General features: G+C 43.6%; 1 protein-coding gene across 2 annotated transcripts in view; it reads left to right on the top strand.

The window, feature by feature from the left end:
- SUSD6 (sushi domain containing 6) overlaps positions 1–13,391 on the top strand; it is a 122,208-nt gene extending 108,817 nt beyond the window's left edge. For both annotated transcript variants that reach the window (XM_069091987.1, XM_069091988.1), the window contains 4 exons: positions 3,225–3,422; positions 4,392–4,527; positions 6,159–6,583; positions 8,901–13,391. In XM_069091987.1, the coding sequence (XP_068948088.1) occupies positions 3,225–3,422; positions 4,392–4,527; positions 6,159–6,583; positions 8,901–8,926 (785 nt within the window). In that variant the 3' untranslated portion in view covers positions 8,927–13,391. The remainder of the gene's footprint in view (positions 1–3,224; positions 3,423–4,391; positions 4,528–6,158; positions 6,584–8,900) is intronic.
- Positions 13,392–13,758: the final 367 nt, after the last annotated feature.

Raw genomic sequence — 13,758 nt, 5'->3', positions numbered from 1 at the left:
TTTGATCCTCCCTGATGATCTGCTCCTATCCTGCCCACTCCAAACAACCACTTAGAAGGTCATAGCTCAGAGTCTCCATCACAAATGACTCAAACAGGCAATGTGGTACAGAAATACATCTTGCCCTACAAGAAAGAAAGGGGGAGGGGCGGCCAGGTGGCTCAGCGAGTAAGAACACCGGCTCCAGTGTTAGGATGACCTGGAGATCGAATCCCGGGCTCAGACACTCAGCACCACACCCAGAAATAACTAGCCATGTAACCTTGAGCAAGTTACTTAACCCCGATTGCTTAAAAAAAAAAAAGAAAGTAAGGGGGAATATGGGGGATGTATAAGAGAGGGCAGATTGGGGGAAGGGGTATTCGGTATGCTTGCCATCTTGGGGTGGGGGTAGGGGAGAGACAGGGACAAAATTTGTAACTCAAAATCTTGTGGAAATGAATGTTGAAAACTAAAAAAAATAAACAAATGACTGATCTCTACTAGGACCCGAAGACCTTGACTCAGTACCAGTAGTCAGAAGCAATGCCAGATTGTTTCTTTTGCCCCTGGTGTGCCCTGAACTGATATAGCTTGCCCACATTTACTGTAGCTTCTGGAATACCAAGCCTGAGATCTCCCAATTTGTTTTCTTTCCTCTAACCTTGTTAAACTTGATTTTTTTGTCATGCTGGTTTTGCTTTACTGAATTAAGACTACTCTTTGCCTGGGGTGTTCATATTTTGTGAAATAACTGGAACCTAGATGACAGAATTTCTAGAAAACCAAAGAGTAAATTGAATAGGAGATCCTTCTCCTCTGTCTGGCCACCTGCCTTGACTGTAATAGGGCCAACATAACTTTCCTGTTCTTGGAAACTAGCACTGTGATGCTCTGCATTCATTGATAGAAAACTTTGCTTCTGGGGAAATATTTAGCTGGAGGACGTAAACCAATTAGATATAGCGCATAGAAAGCTAGAGATTAAGTCTCTTGGTTTGTAGAAGGACTTTGTTGTCCTGAATAAGAGAGAGAATGTGCTATAGGGTAGGGTGCTCTAATAAGGTCTCTTCTTAAGAAAGCAAGTGAACTTTCAAATGTAAAGGGGGAGGGGTGGGATGAGACATAGCAGAGGTAATGGATAAGCCTCTCCTATTATTTAGAAGTTACCTAATTAAGTTTATTAGGGGTATTTGCCTAAATACCTGGCTAGGTAAATGATGGCTTATTTCCTTCCAGAATACATGTTGGGGAATCTAGTGGAAACATTAACAAGAAGGAGATTGTGATTTGTAAAGTGGGGCCAAGGACTTTAACAATAGAAATTACCCTGTATGTGCCCAGTCCTTTCTACCTCACCGATTCCTACCTATTTTTCAAATACTACCTCTTTACTTCCCTGCCCACCCAAGCCCAGGATGACCTCTTCCTTCTCGGAATTCTTCAGTGACCTTTAGGATCATGGGGTTGAGAGCTGGGAAGTTCTTGGAGATCATCTAGTTTTAGCTCCCTTCTTTTTCTACCTATAGCACTTTCTGCATTAATCATTTGATGTTCACCATATGTACCTTTTTATTTGTTTGTTGTCTTCTTGTGTAGTCATGACTTGTACCCATAACTAGATCATAAATTCTTTGAGGATGAAGGGCTTCTTTGTATCTTCACCTTTTCTGCATAGCAAGTACTCCATTTGTTGATTAGTTGAAGGTGATTCTGAGGACCAGCATTTTAGAAGGAACCTTCGAGGACCAGAGATTCAGTAACTTTGCTTCAATGATGGAGCAAACATTCACACCCAGGGACTTGTGGTGTCTCCACCAAATCTGGCTCCCTTCTGCTCTATCCTGCTGTCTGTGTCCCTGCATTTGTGTGCATGTGTGCAAGAGTGAAGTCATCACCACCACAGCAAAGATTGCTTTACTCAGGGAGAGAATAATCAAACTATAAAGTGATAGATACGGGTTTTTAGGCAAATGATACCTGTGATATTGAGGAAGAAGACAAGAGCTTGAGGGGAAGGATCAGTTGAATCGGGAGTCATTCTCTTGAGAAACCCTTGGTCTTGGAGACATTTGTAAGACTAACAAAAAGTTGTGTCTGTGAATTCCGAGCCACCCCCTGCAGCTGGTTCTGGAGGTGAGGGTGGAGGTAGGGAGGGTGTTCTCCTCCCTCTTTGTCACCTCTCAGTGTTCCCTCTGTTTCCCTTCTCTGGGAGGATATTGCACTAAAGTGCCTGCAGCATGAATTGTACATCTGTACATCTATTTTAGGAGGTTGCCAGGGATGTCTCATATCCTCCTTCCCTTTCCAGCTGCCATTTGGTTGTTCAGTATGCCTTGTTGCTTTCTTCATTGACCCAAATTCCCACATTATACTAAGACCTGCCCCTGGGTCTACAGATAACGAGGTCTGTTTGATGGAGAGGGAAGAGGTAAGGGAACATTGAACTATCTTAAAGCTTGATTCAGCCACCAGAATCTTGGCTCAAAGTCAATAGATACCAGAAGAACTTTAGGAACAAAAGTGGTTTATAACCCTCTAAAGCACAAACCTTGGAAAGAAATAAAATACTTTTTTTGTTTTTTTGAGGGCAGGGCATTTGGAGTTAAGTGACTTGCCCAAGGTTACTTACACAGCTAGTGTCAAGTGTCTAAGTTCAGATTTGAACTCAGGTCCTCTTGACTCCATGACTGGTCCTCTATTCACTGCACCACTTAGCTGCCCCATAAAATACTTTTAAGTGGGAAAATAAATAAATAAAGCACAAACCCAGGCCTCGGCTTTGACCTTCTGAATTTAGTTCATTTTGATTATATTATGAAATACCTTCATAACATGGGTGATGAGGAATAGAATTAATATCTTTCCTCTAGGTTAACTGTTACGTCTGGCATTATGTTATGTCCAAATCAATGTAGTAGTGAGGTGTGTTATAATAAGGATATATATATTATAATTGTTTCTTCCTTCATTACTTGATCTCTGTGGACTGAGTGCAGAATGGGAAAAGGGAAGGGTAAAAAAAAATGCAGGGAACTAAACTTCCCCATTATGAGAGCATTTCCCTTTTTAACTTTGGTGTCTTGATTTTTATAGCAGTTACCAAAAACTTAGGCCTTAGTTCTTTAGGTCCTCTTCCTGTTGGGATCAAGGTATCAGTCTTCTTGCTGTATTGTTTAGCTGAAATATCCAGGAAAATTCTTTGACTTATATACTTCATCTGGTTTTTTTTCCCTTCTTTTTAGTGTGTCCTCGACCACCAGCACCAGAAAATGGTGGCTTCATCTGCCACCCAACCCCCTGTAAAGATCCCTTGGCATCAGGCAGTGTCATTGAGTACCTATGTGATGAAGGCTACATGCTGAAAGGGGATTACAAATACCTGACATGTAAAGATGGGGAATGGAACCCAGCCATGGAGGTCAGCTGCCATCAAAACCAAGGTCAGCCTAGCATTGATGCTAAAGGATATGAGGGAGAAACTCAAATGCCCTTTTTGAAGTGGGAATTCATGTCTACTTCCTCCAGTGTTCCAACGAAGTGTTAGCCCACGTGTAATTTGTATACAGACTACCTATTGGGACTACACAGGTCCCAATGTCCCCATTATCCCCTTTCTCCTTATAAACCCTGTCTTTGTGAAAGACTAATGTGACTAATGCACATGCCACTACATGTAATTGAAGGGTGACCTTTAAAGTGCTTGATAATTTGCCAAGATATTTTCCTGGTATAGAGACTTAACTCTTGATTTTCAAAGGCTGTTGTTTTCAAAGCCAATTGTGGGTGATCTTTGAGCCTCATCTGCTGGACACAGTGATTTTTTGTTCTCTGCTTCTTCCCTCACCCCATCCCCTCAGTGGAAATTGACTCTTTTGTTATATGAACATCTAACTGGAGAGATCTCTCTCCCCTAGTATTTCACCTAACAGGAAAACACAGTGCAGCCTGAGGAAAATGTGTGTCTTATGGCCTATTTGTGCTTCATGCATGGATTTCTAATCAAATCATGTTTAACCCATGACACCTGAGAGGAAGCCCTGAGGGGCAAAGAAAAGTGAGCGCTTCTTACAGAAGCTGGGAACGTGAGTCGTTCCCAGTCCATTGTCACAGGCTGTGGTTGCTCTGTAGGAAAACACAGGTGAAATCTAAGGCATCACAGTGGAACTTACTAGTTCAGAATTGATTTTAAATGTCCTACTGCCATCAAAGAGAGAGGTAGGGAGCCAAAAGTGATGAGAATTGGATATTTAGGGATTAAGGTGAGAAAAGTTTTGTAGTGAACTCTGTGAAACACACAGTGTGACATGTATGATCGTGCTTGCCATATATTTGGTGGCACATCTTCCACTTGGGCTGATGGGTTGGATTTGTGGGTATGGACTGCTACTTCTGGGTACTTGTTTCTGTAGAGAAAGACCCCACAGCGATCGGTGTGCCTACCCTGTCGATAGTGGCCTCCACAGCGAGCTCAGTGGCACTCATCCTTCTGCTGGTGGTGCTGTTTGTTCTGCTGCAGCCAAAACTGAAGTCCTTTCATCACAGCAGGTGAGCTGGCTGGATGGGGTAGGAGGTGGGGCGGGAGGAATTGGTGGGTGTGTCAGAAAAAAATCGACGGTTGGGGTTCACAAATGCAACTTTTAGAAAAGCCCTGGACTCACCAGTTCACTTTTCAGAAACTCAAGAGAGCAACTTAGATTGGCCATTCTGTACTTAGGATGACTGCTTAAATCTGACTGATTTCTAATGTTTTTCCTGCTTGTCCTGGTCACATTGCGTCCCTCCTTATTTAGGTCCGTGTAGCCTACGGTACTACTATCTCAGGCTGTGATTCCCTTGAGGAATTAGCCAGCCAGTCTCACAACTGCCTTGGAGTTCACCAAACGTGGGGGGGTATGCTAGGAGACAGGAACAAAATGAAAAATGGTCTCTGCCCTCACGCAGTTTATAGTCTACCACAAAAATTCTGCAGCTCACTCACTTAGAGCTGATTTCTAACGGTGGAGGCCACCTTCAACTACAGAGCTTCTTCAGCACTTGACTAGATGCTTGAAGAAGGCCCCTTCACACGCTCCGTTAGCTAACTCAGTTCACTTGCTCTTATTCTAATCACTGATCATTCTTCTAGTCACTAATTCACATTCTGTATGAAATACAGAATAAAGCAACACTCATTTAGATTCTAGACAGGAGATGAATAAGATTTACCTTTGTATATCTAGGTGGGGTTGTTTGGTTTTTGTTTTTGTTTTTGTTTAATTGTTCTGTTGTTTAAAAGAAAAAGTTGCTGACCATATCAGTAAGTGTAAAATAAGATTCCAAGGGGTGATTGTGCATTTTTAAGGGAACTATTTTGAAGCATACTTTAGGGGATAGAGACTGAACCTGTTATTTTTCTGGTATAGGAAACTTCCTGGAGAGGGAATTCCTACTACCAATTGACACCTTCCCTTCAACTCATAGTTGTTTAGAGTTGCTTAGAGAGAATACTGAAAAGTTGAGTGACTTTCTCAAGGTCACACAGCCAGTATGTGTCAGAGCTAGGACCTGAACTCAGGACTTGTTGGTTTCAAGGTTGGCTCTCCATCCAGTAAAGCAGATATACAAATTATGATGACCAGCCAATACTTTGTTAGACTAAATGAAATTTGAAAATAATAAAAACCAATGCTACATTCAAACTTTCCCCTAGTTAATTTTAATTAGTGCGCTTTTACTGTAGTTAACATATAAAATCTAGTGCAAGAAATAAACTTTTAATGAGTGACATTTAATGTTTACATACCCTCTGCTTTCTGTGCCATTTTTATAACAATTGCCCTTTCTTCCAAAGACTGCTAAATATTTTACAGTCGCCATGTCACTAATGTTCACAGCTTTCCCTGTGAGGAGGGAGGATGGCAGGAAGGATTATATTTACTGATGGGTAAAGTGAGGAAACTTGAGAGCTGACACCAAAAGTCAGCGGTATAATCATGGGAAGAACTAATGTTTCTTGACTCCCAGACCAGCACACCCAAGTTACTAGACTCCGTCCCATCCGTCCCTCTCTTGTCTGATTTTGGCAAGTCCGCAGCCCACTTTTCTTGCAGCTTTTAAATTTATAAATAAATAGATGATAAAATGCGCATATCTAACGATTGTTGCGTTCCCTTCTCCCTTTTCTCCCCTGAATGCAGGCGTGACCAAGGAGTATCTGGCGACCAGGTCTCCATTATGGTGGATGGTGTTCAGGTGGCCTTACCGTCATATGAAGAAGCAGTGTACGGCAGCTCTGGGAATTCTCTGCTGCCTTCTAACTCCCGAGTACAAATTGTGTTGTCTGAAGGGGCCGGGCCAAGCAGTGCAAGGGAGGTGCAGCAGCAAGACCAAGGAGGCTGTGTCTGTTCTTCCTCAGCAGGAGAAGATGATGTCCCGGGACATTCTGGCTTAGGTGATGCTCAAAGTGCTCAGCACTCAGAGACTGTGATGGTGCACCAGGCTACCACCTCCTCGTGGGTGGCCAGCACAGGACACAGCCATCCAGCACACAAAGATGCTCCAGACTCAGAAAATAGCGACATACAAAGCCTTTTATCTCTCACTTCTGAGGAATATACAGATGGTAGGTGGTCTAAATGATCAAGGATTCCTGACTACTCAGGATTTTCACTGCAGAATCAACAAAGATTCTAGTTTTCTTTCAGTCTCTAATGCCATAATAGATTCAATTTATATTCATTTTGTACTTTGATATAAAGGAAAGAGATAGCTGGGGAGAAATTCTGTGCTCCAAACTACAAATTCTTCCTTAATTGGGTCATTTTGGCCTTTTCTGTGGAGCTCTGCAAAGTTCAGGGAACATTTTACTATGACTTGCAGAATTCGGTAGATTGGGAGGTACAGAGAGAATTTCTTATCCTTTTTCTCTTGCTGATCCAGAGCAGTCAGGTGCTATTTATTTTATCAAAGAATCAAGAGCCAATTGAGCACAGTGGGGAGAGAAGGGGACCATTTTAATTATTCATCAAGATGATGACAGAGAAGGCTTGGATGGGAGTAGGGGAAAGGAATAAGCATTTATGTAGCACCTACTGTGTGCCAGGCTCTTCACTAAAGGCTTTAGAAATATTATATCTCTGATCCTCACAACAACCTTGCAAGTTCGGTACTATTGTCCTCATTTTACATTTGGTGAAACTGAGGCAAACAGGTTAAGTGCCCAAGGTCTCATAGCTAGTAAGTGTCTGAAGTTAGATTTGAATGCAGATTTTCCTGATTCCAGGCTCAGTGCCCTGAGCTCTATGGCGCCACTCAGCTGCCTCCATTATAGGAGAAATAAAAGTTTTTCCACCTTTCTGAATAGATATCTCACTCCATTTTGAAGCGTAGAATTATGTGATGTCAGTGTCAACTTCATCCCATTGTGGAAAGCTGTTGTGTGTATAGCAAAAACTTCAGCTTGCTGTACAGCTAAGATGCCCACATCCTGGCAGGCTCCTTCACCAGAGTTTCTCCCAGATACATCTGTGACACAGTTGAAAAAGCATCAGGTTTAGAGTTAATAAATTTGTTCAGGTCCTTGCTCAGTCACTGCCCTCAGTCTCCTGCTCTGAGTGAGGATAAGGAATTTCCCTGCCCTCTCTGCCTCACAGAATTGTGAAGATCAAATGAAATGCTATGCATACAGCACGCTTAGGAGCTATTTATGTCAGCTCTCAGTGGTGTTCTCCCTCAGAAGAGGAAGTTAACATGGATGCTGGGTATAATAGTTTTAAAAACTTAAAAATACCAGTAGTCAAGAATTTTGAAGTTACTATTTGTTGAATGTAGCAAAGGTACATCGCATATTTAGCCAGCCTCTCCTAATTGAACAGAAAGGTAGTAAAGTCCATTAAAAAGTTGACCCCTGTTTTAGACATGAACTCCCAAAGCTGTCTTTATGAATGGAGTAAGCTACCATGTGTGGAGTGAGGCAGGTATCAGGTGTTGTTATATTTTTGTTGCGGGTACTGTTTGGTGTCTTTCTGCCTTTTTTAAACTTTTTTATTTATTTTTTTTTAGTTTTCAGCATTCTTTTCCACAAGATTTTGAGTTACTGCCTTTTCTTTTTAGGCATGCATTGCTTTTCCCAAAAAACATAAGTGAAGTCAGACTTTCACTTCTACTCTCTGAAACTGAATTGTATAAATTATACCTTGAAAGCTTTCTGGTTAGAAGCATGTGTCTTCTTGACTTCACTCTAGAGTTTACAGTTGACAATCCATATATCCCTACTGCCATTCTACTACATAGGGCACCCAGGAAGTTCTGATTGACGCTTTTCTCACCTCCCCTCATTTCACTGTCCAAGTTTATTCAGGAACTTAATTTGACAATTTTTTTTTAACTTCTGTATGTATCACATAGAGGTAAAAGAGATAGAAAATGTAACCTCTGTCCCTGAGCTCACAGCATAGTTGTGAATGTACTCATTAAGCAGTTAATGTGAGGTTTAATATGAATAAGTGCCCCAAGTGCTGTCTGAGAGCTGAGAAAGGAGCAGCTCAGGGGTCTAGGGGAGACTTTGAAAGCTTCAGCCTTGGGAGCTCTACCTTGGGATGAGGGAGACAGCAGGAACGAAGCTCTAGGGCTGGGAAGGAGGTTGGTATATTCAGAGGGGCAATAAAGAGGAATGGAGAGCAACGGTGAAAGACTGGGAGATCAAAGAGGGCCTCAGACATCAGACTTGGTGCTGTGGGCTGGGAAAAATGTGTGAGATCATCCTCCACTGTCCCCTTCTGTGCCTTCTCTGGCTCCCTAGAGGTATGTATAAGCCTGGGCACTTTATTTTTACTACTTGCGCTTTTAAACAGAAGACTCCATGTAGAGAACTCTTTAATCTTGACACTGGATTGAAGCAAGGAGTATTAACAATTTTCTTCTTCTTGCATTTCTTTTAGATATCCCATTGTTGAAAGAAGCATGAAGTTTGCTGCTGTCTTCATGTGGCCTCCTTCCCCTTTACAATGTTCCTTCCTGCCCCCTCCTCGTTTCCCCTTGGGTTTCGAGCACTCTGTGCAGCCTCTACCCCTGTCCTTTGCCCTTCTGCCCTGGTGATTAGAGCAGTGCCCCAACGTCCCTCCTAACCAAACATCCAAAGGAAACCTCTGCTGGGCAGCTAATGGGGCTGGTCCCGTACTTGGCCTCTCCTGCCTCTCTCTTTCTGGAACTTATTTGAGTGAGCTGAGACTGGACCCTTCCTTCCTCTCCCATCCCCTCCCTGCCTCCTTGGACCTTTTCAGCCCTCCCCTCAGCCAGCTGTTTAGCCTCGGCCCCCAAGGCCATAGCACGGCTGTCTTTACTTGTGCCTTCCCCCCAGCCCCCAGGCCTGTTGACTCAACACCGGCCTGAGTGGTTGTGCTGTTGCTGCTGCTATTGCTGCACAGGATGCAAAAGGTCTGTGGGGCCAGTGCCTCCTCCATTACTGTCGGCAGCAGTAAGCCCAAGGTTGAGAGCTTGCTGGTGAGGAAAGGCTTCAGGGCGGGGGCAGTTATCATAGGGGGATTGGAGGGAGAGGAGAAATAACGTCCAGTGGCTGCCTCATAATGAGCAGCTGTATGCTGGGATGACACATCTGTAACTTCTTTAACTACTTGGTAGAGGGATCATTGAGAATCATGCCAGTTTTCAGCAGTTATCTGTTGATCAATCCAGGGGCCAAGAATGCTTGCCCCTCTCTAACTGATATTTTTAGGTGATACACGAGGGGAGGAGGCAGCTCCTGTCTTTCTCAGTCGTGACCTTTGTCTCTCCTCATTCCCTAGATTCTAAAGAAAAGCAACATGTGGCCTCCTGGGTTTCTTTTCCTTTTCCCAGGCCTCTGTGGCAGCAGTGGCTCATCAGAAACCATCTAGTGCCCATCATCATTCCCTCCCCTGCACATGCTGGTTTTCCCAGGCTTGCAACTAGCATTTTGGGCAAGTTGCATCTTTCTGGGTGTGTGGTGATATTATGGAGCTGGAGGAGCTGACATGCTCTCCCCTCTCCCAGACACAGTGCCTTGGGTGTGGCTGCAGGCAGCCCAAACCCTGGGTCCTGAGCATTCCTGTAAACACAGTCACGTGCCTTAGTAACTGTGCCCAAGAAGCACCCTGCTACTTAGTGCTGCTGCTTTTCCTCTCCCACCCTCCCCTCCCCTTTCTTCTTTGTCACAGCTGACAGATGACTTTCTTGTCTTCCTTGGAGCTCAGGGAGAAGGGCTAAGAAAGAGCCTGAGCTAACAACCTCACTCCAGATACAGATACCGGACTGCCTTGCTATGGGTGAGCTGCTGCTCAGCAGCAGTTAGGTTGAAGGATAGAAAGGGAAGGGCACTCTCGAAAGAGCCATGTATGTTTGGGGAACAGGCATCGTTCTCTAGAGCCATTGGTTTCCTAGAGAACAGGCCAAAGTCTAGGCATTTAGCCTTTTTATAGGTTGCATGGCAAAGCCTGCCATAGACAGCTTCCATGATATTGTGCTTAGAGAATAATTCAGTGACACTCTTCATTTGACCATTGTGAGAGTTCAGGAGGATATTGAATAAAGTGGACCACGGCTTGGGAATGTTTTAGAAGCACCGGGGCAGAAGACTTTGAAAATGCCCCTCTTTTATTCTTCTCCCCCAGCTTCCTTTTTCAAGATGGTAGTAGTAACTTCGAACTATTATGTAACCTGCTCAACAAAGCCTTTGGGGACTGCCTTCAGCTGTCTTAGACGATGGGAGTGACCACAAAGAGTAACTAGAAAAAGAAACCTCTCTCAACCAGCAGTGTGGCTGCTTCCCCCCTTAAACACCCTTACATATCCTCACACACTACACTTTATTGCACTATCATCCCCTTGTTTTAGCAACAAGAAGCAGTCTCGCTTCCTCCTAGAGTAATAATAGCTGACGTTTATATGGCGCTTTAAGGTTTGCAAAGTGCTTTGTAAGGGAAGTGCCTGTTATGCTCCATTATTTACTTCCTCCACCACCATACCCACATAACTCTTACCCAAAGCCATGTGACTTGCTGGGAATTTGGGGAGAGGCTCTATAAGGAGACTTCCACAGCAGGCATTGCTGCTTCATAGATGGACTTAAGGCCAGGAGAAGGCTTCCTGCAATGAATCAGAATGGATGTCAAGTGAACCTCTGCCTTCACAATCACTTTTAGTATCTAGAACCGCAGGCAGCTTCTGATCCCCACGAGGAAGAAGGAGAGGGTCCGTCATGCCCACTGCTGCCTGGCCACAAGCCCGAGCCCCTCCTTTCAGTCTTCCTAAAATGGGGAAAAATAGAAACAGTCGAGGGAGAGACAGTCCTGCTTCCCTACCAGGCCTTCAGCTTGTGCTTTCCAGTGTTAGAATATCTGCACATACTATGTCCCAGGAAATCAGAAAGAGAAGACCTTACCAGTTTTTGTTGTTAGTGACCCTCTCCTCAGAGAACACACTTAAGGACCCTATGCTTCCCGCATGGCATATGGATTGTTTGCCCTTTATAGAGGGAAAAAGAGAAGCTCTTCATTTCTGAAGCTCCCTTCCACCGGTCTTGCTCAGATAGAGCAGCCCACCGAGGGGACAGACTGCATGCCCAGACAGACTGCCAAATTAGGAGAGAAAAGGAAAAAGTGAGGAGGAGGAGGAGAAGTTCGTGAGGCCTTTTCCCCCATCTGCTTTGGTTACTGGAATAAGAAATAAAGGCAGGGCTGTTGAGAAGCCTGTATCGGACTGAATTAGACCTCTCTGATTAAACAGCCCATCCTGGACATGCTGGAGTTGAGGCTACAGTTAGCTGCTAATAAGACATTCAGATAGAGTGATTCCTTCCCCCCTCCCCCAGAGCAACCTTCTCATGAATCCTCTGCAGGAAAACAAGCTGCATTTAAAGCCCCTCAATCCTGTCTTCAGGGCTCATGGACTTGACTTTGACAACTGCAGAGGGATTGATTCAGGGAGTTGAACAGCTGCTTTGAGGTGGGTCCTGGCTCAGAGACAAAGGCGCGGGCTCTATTGGATGGAGCAACCAGGCTGATTGTTGTTGAGCCCATTGTAGGTGAACTGAGCAAAAAGCACTTGTCAGCTTCTTAGGTCTGAGGAAGGTAATGGTCAACACCAAAGGACGAAATTGTTTTCTTTTTTTTGCACAAATATTCTGTCTGCCTCAGTGCAAGTTTTATGTCCTGTTGACTTGCACCATCACAGTTACATCAAAGAGACTAGTACAAGTTGAACACTCTTTTTAAAGTAATGCCTGTTCTTGGCACAGCCTTAGTTTAACATTTTGCCATCTCTGCAGTTGGTTTATTTTCCCACCTCCCATTACACCTGGTGTAAACTTGACCACTTTGGTGCTGTGCTGTCCATTCCCCCCAGCACTGCCCAGGGAAGCTTCCATGTAATTCTATTTCCTAGTAAGTAGATTTTATTAGATACAGTGTTTCACTGTACATTTTCTAAGTTTTCTATTTAAAAACGAAATTTAAACTAATATCCTCATCTGCTTCCATCCTTCTAATCCATCCCCCTCATAAACATCCTAATAAGCTCTAATGAGAAGCCACCAGGCAAGACAAAGGCATAGCTTTCCTGCTTCCATTCTGAGGAACAAAGAGCAGCAATCTAGTCATCCTTTCCTGCATCCTAGGCTAGCTTTCAAGTTCTTTGCTTGCATACCTCTGCTTCTTCCATGTTTAGGAAAGCATGTGAGCACAGAGATTGGAATATGCTGTAAAAATGTCTGTCTTGGCTTTAAAAAAAAAACAACAGGTCCCATAGTTCAGTTCCAGAAGTAGGTTGGGGATGGCAAAGCTGCCTTTCCCACGGAAACCCCTTGGCTTCCTTCTTTTCATTGGACTCAATCTGCCTGTTGCCAGGAGAGGAAGTGAATCACTTTTTTTTACTTTGGACACAGGTTTTGGTTGAGCACTGTCCCTGATAGCATCCATGAAGGGGGGGAAAGAATGGATTGGACTTTACTGGGAAGCAATGCCTGTTTTATTTTTAGCTTAAACTTGAAGTTTTCAAATGAAAGCCCCAAAGCCTGACTGAGTACTCTGCCAAGCAGAGGAGGGGGGTCCAGGAGGGACAGTGTGGGAGCTGAGAGGCGTCAGACTACCACTGAGGGAAGACTTTGGTGGCCTTCCATGCATTTCTTCAGTTCTTATCCAGACTGCACCACTATGGAATCCTTTGTAGAATGGTACTCATAGAATGTGGGACTTAAAACAACATATATGTAATTGATGCTGTGCAGGATATCAGTCATTTTTATTTTGCTTTATTTTATAAACATGTATCCTGTACATTGCAGTGGGTGTGAAGATAGTATTTTAATATTTGTACAAAGTTTAATTTAATTTTCATTGTTCTATGTATATAACTGCATTTCTAAAGAATAATAATAAAAGCAGGTTATTTTAAAATGAGCGAGTAGCGTGGCGTGTGCAGTCTTTCCAAAGCCTGAGGTGAAATTCATGGACAATCAGTCAGAGCTAAGACAACTTTAGTTAAGGACTGGTAGACTGTACAATTCAAGTTCCATCCAATTTCCTTCATACCACCTGTGTGCACAGTCCTGCTGAGTGCTGGGGGATCAAACACAGAGCTTATAGTCCTGTAGAAGGAAATAGAACTGACACAACTAATACAAGGAAAGTAAAAGGTAAACACTGAGCTATTTGTGGTACCACACAGGAAAGGTCATTATCAACTTGGGAAATTAGGACAGGCTTCCTGAAAGAGGGAGCATTTGAATTGGGTTTTATAATGCTTTGGAATTTAATAGTCCAAAGG

The sequence above is a fragment of the Petaurus breviceps genome, unplaced genomic scaffold (assembly GCF_028583685.1).
Source record: "Petaurus breviceps papuanus isolate PSGF00001 unplaced genomic scaffold, PetGlider_PUasm1.0 189, whole genome shotgun sequence".
NCBI classification, from domain to species: Eukaryota; Metazoa; Chordata; class Mammalia; order Diprotodontia; family Petauridae; genus Petaurus; species Petaurus breviceps.
Note: the sequence above shows the minus strand (reverse complement) of the source record. Positions and strands in the feature narration are given on the sequence as shown.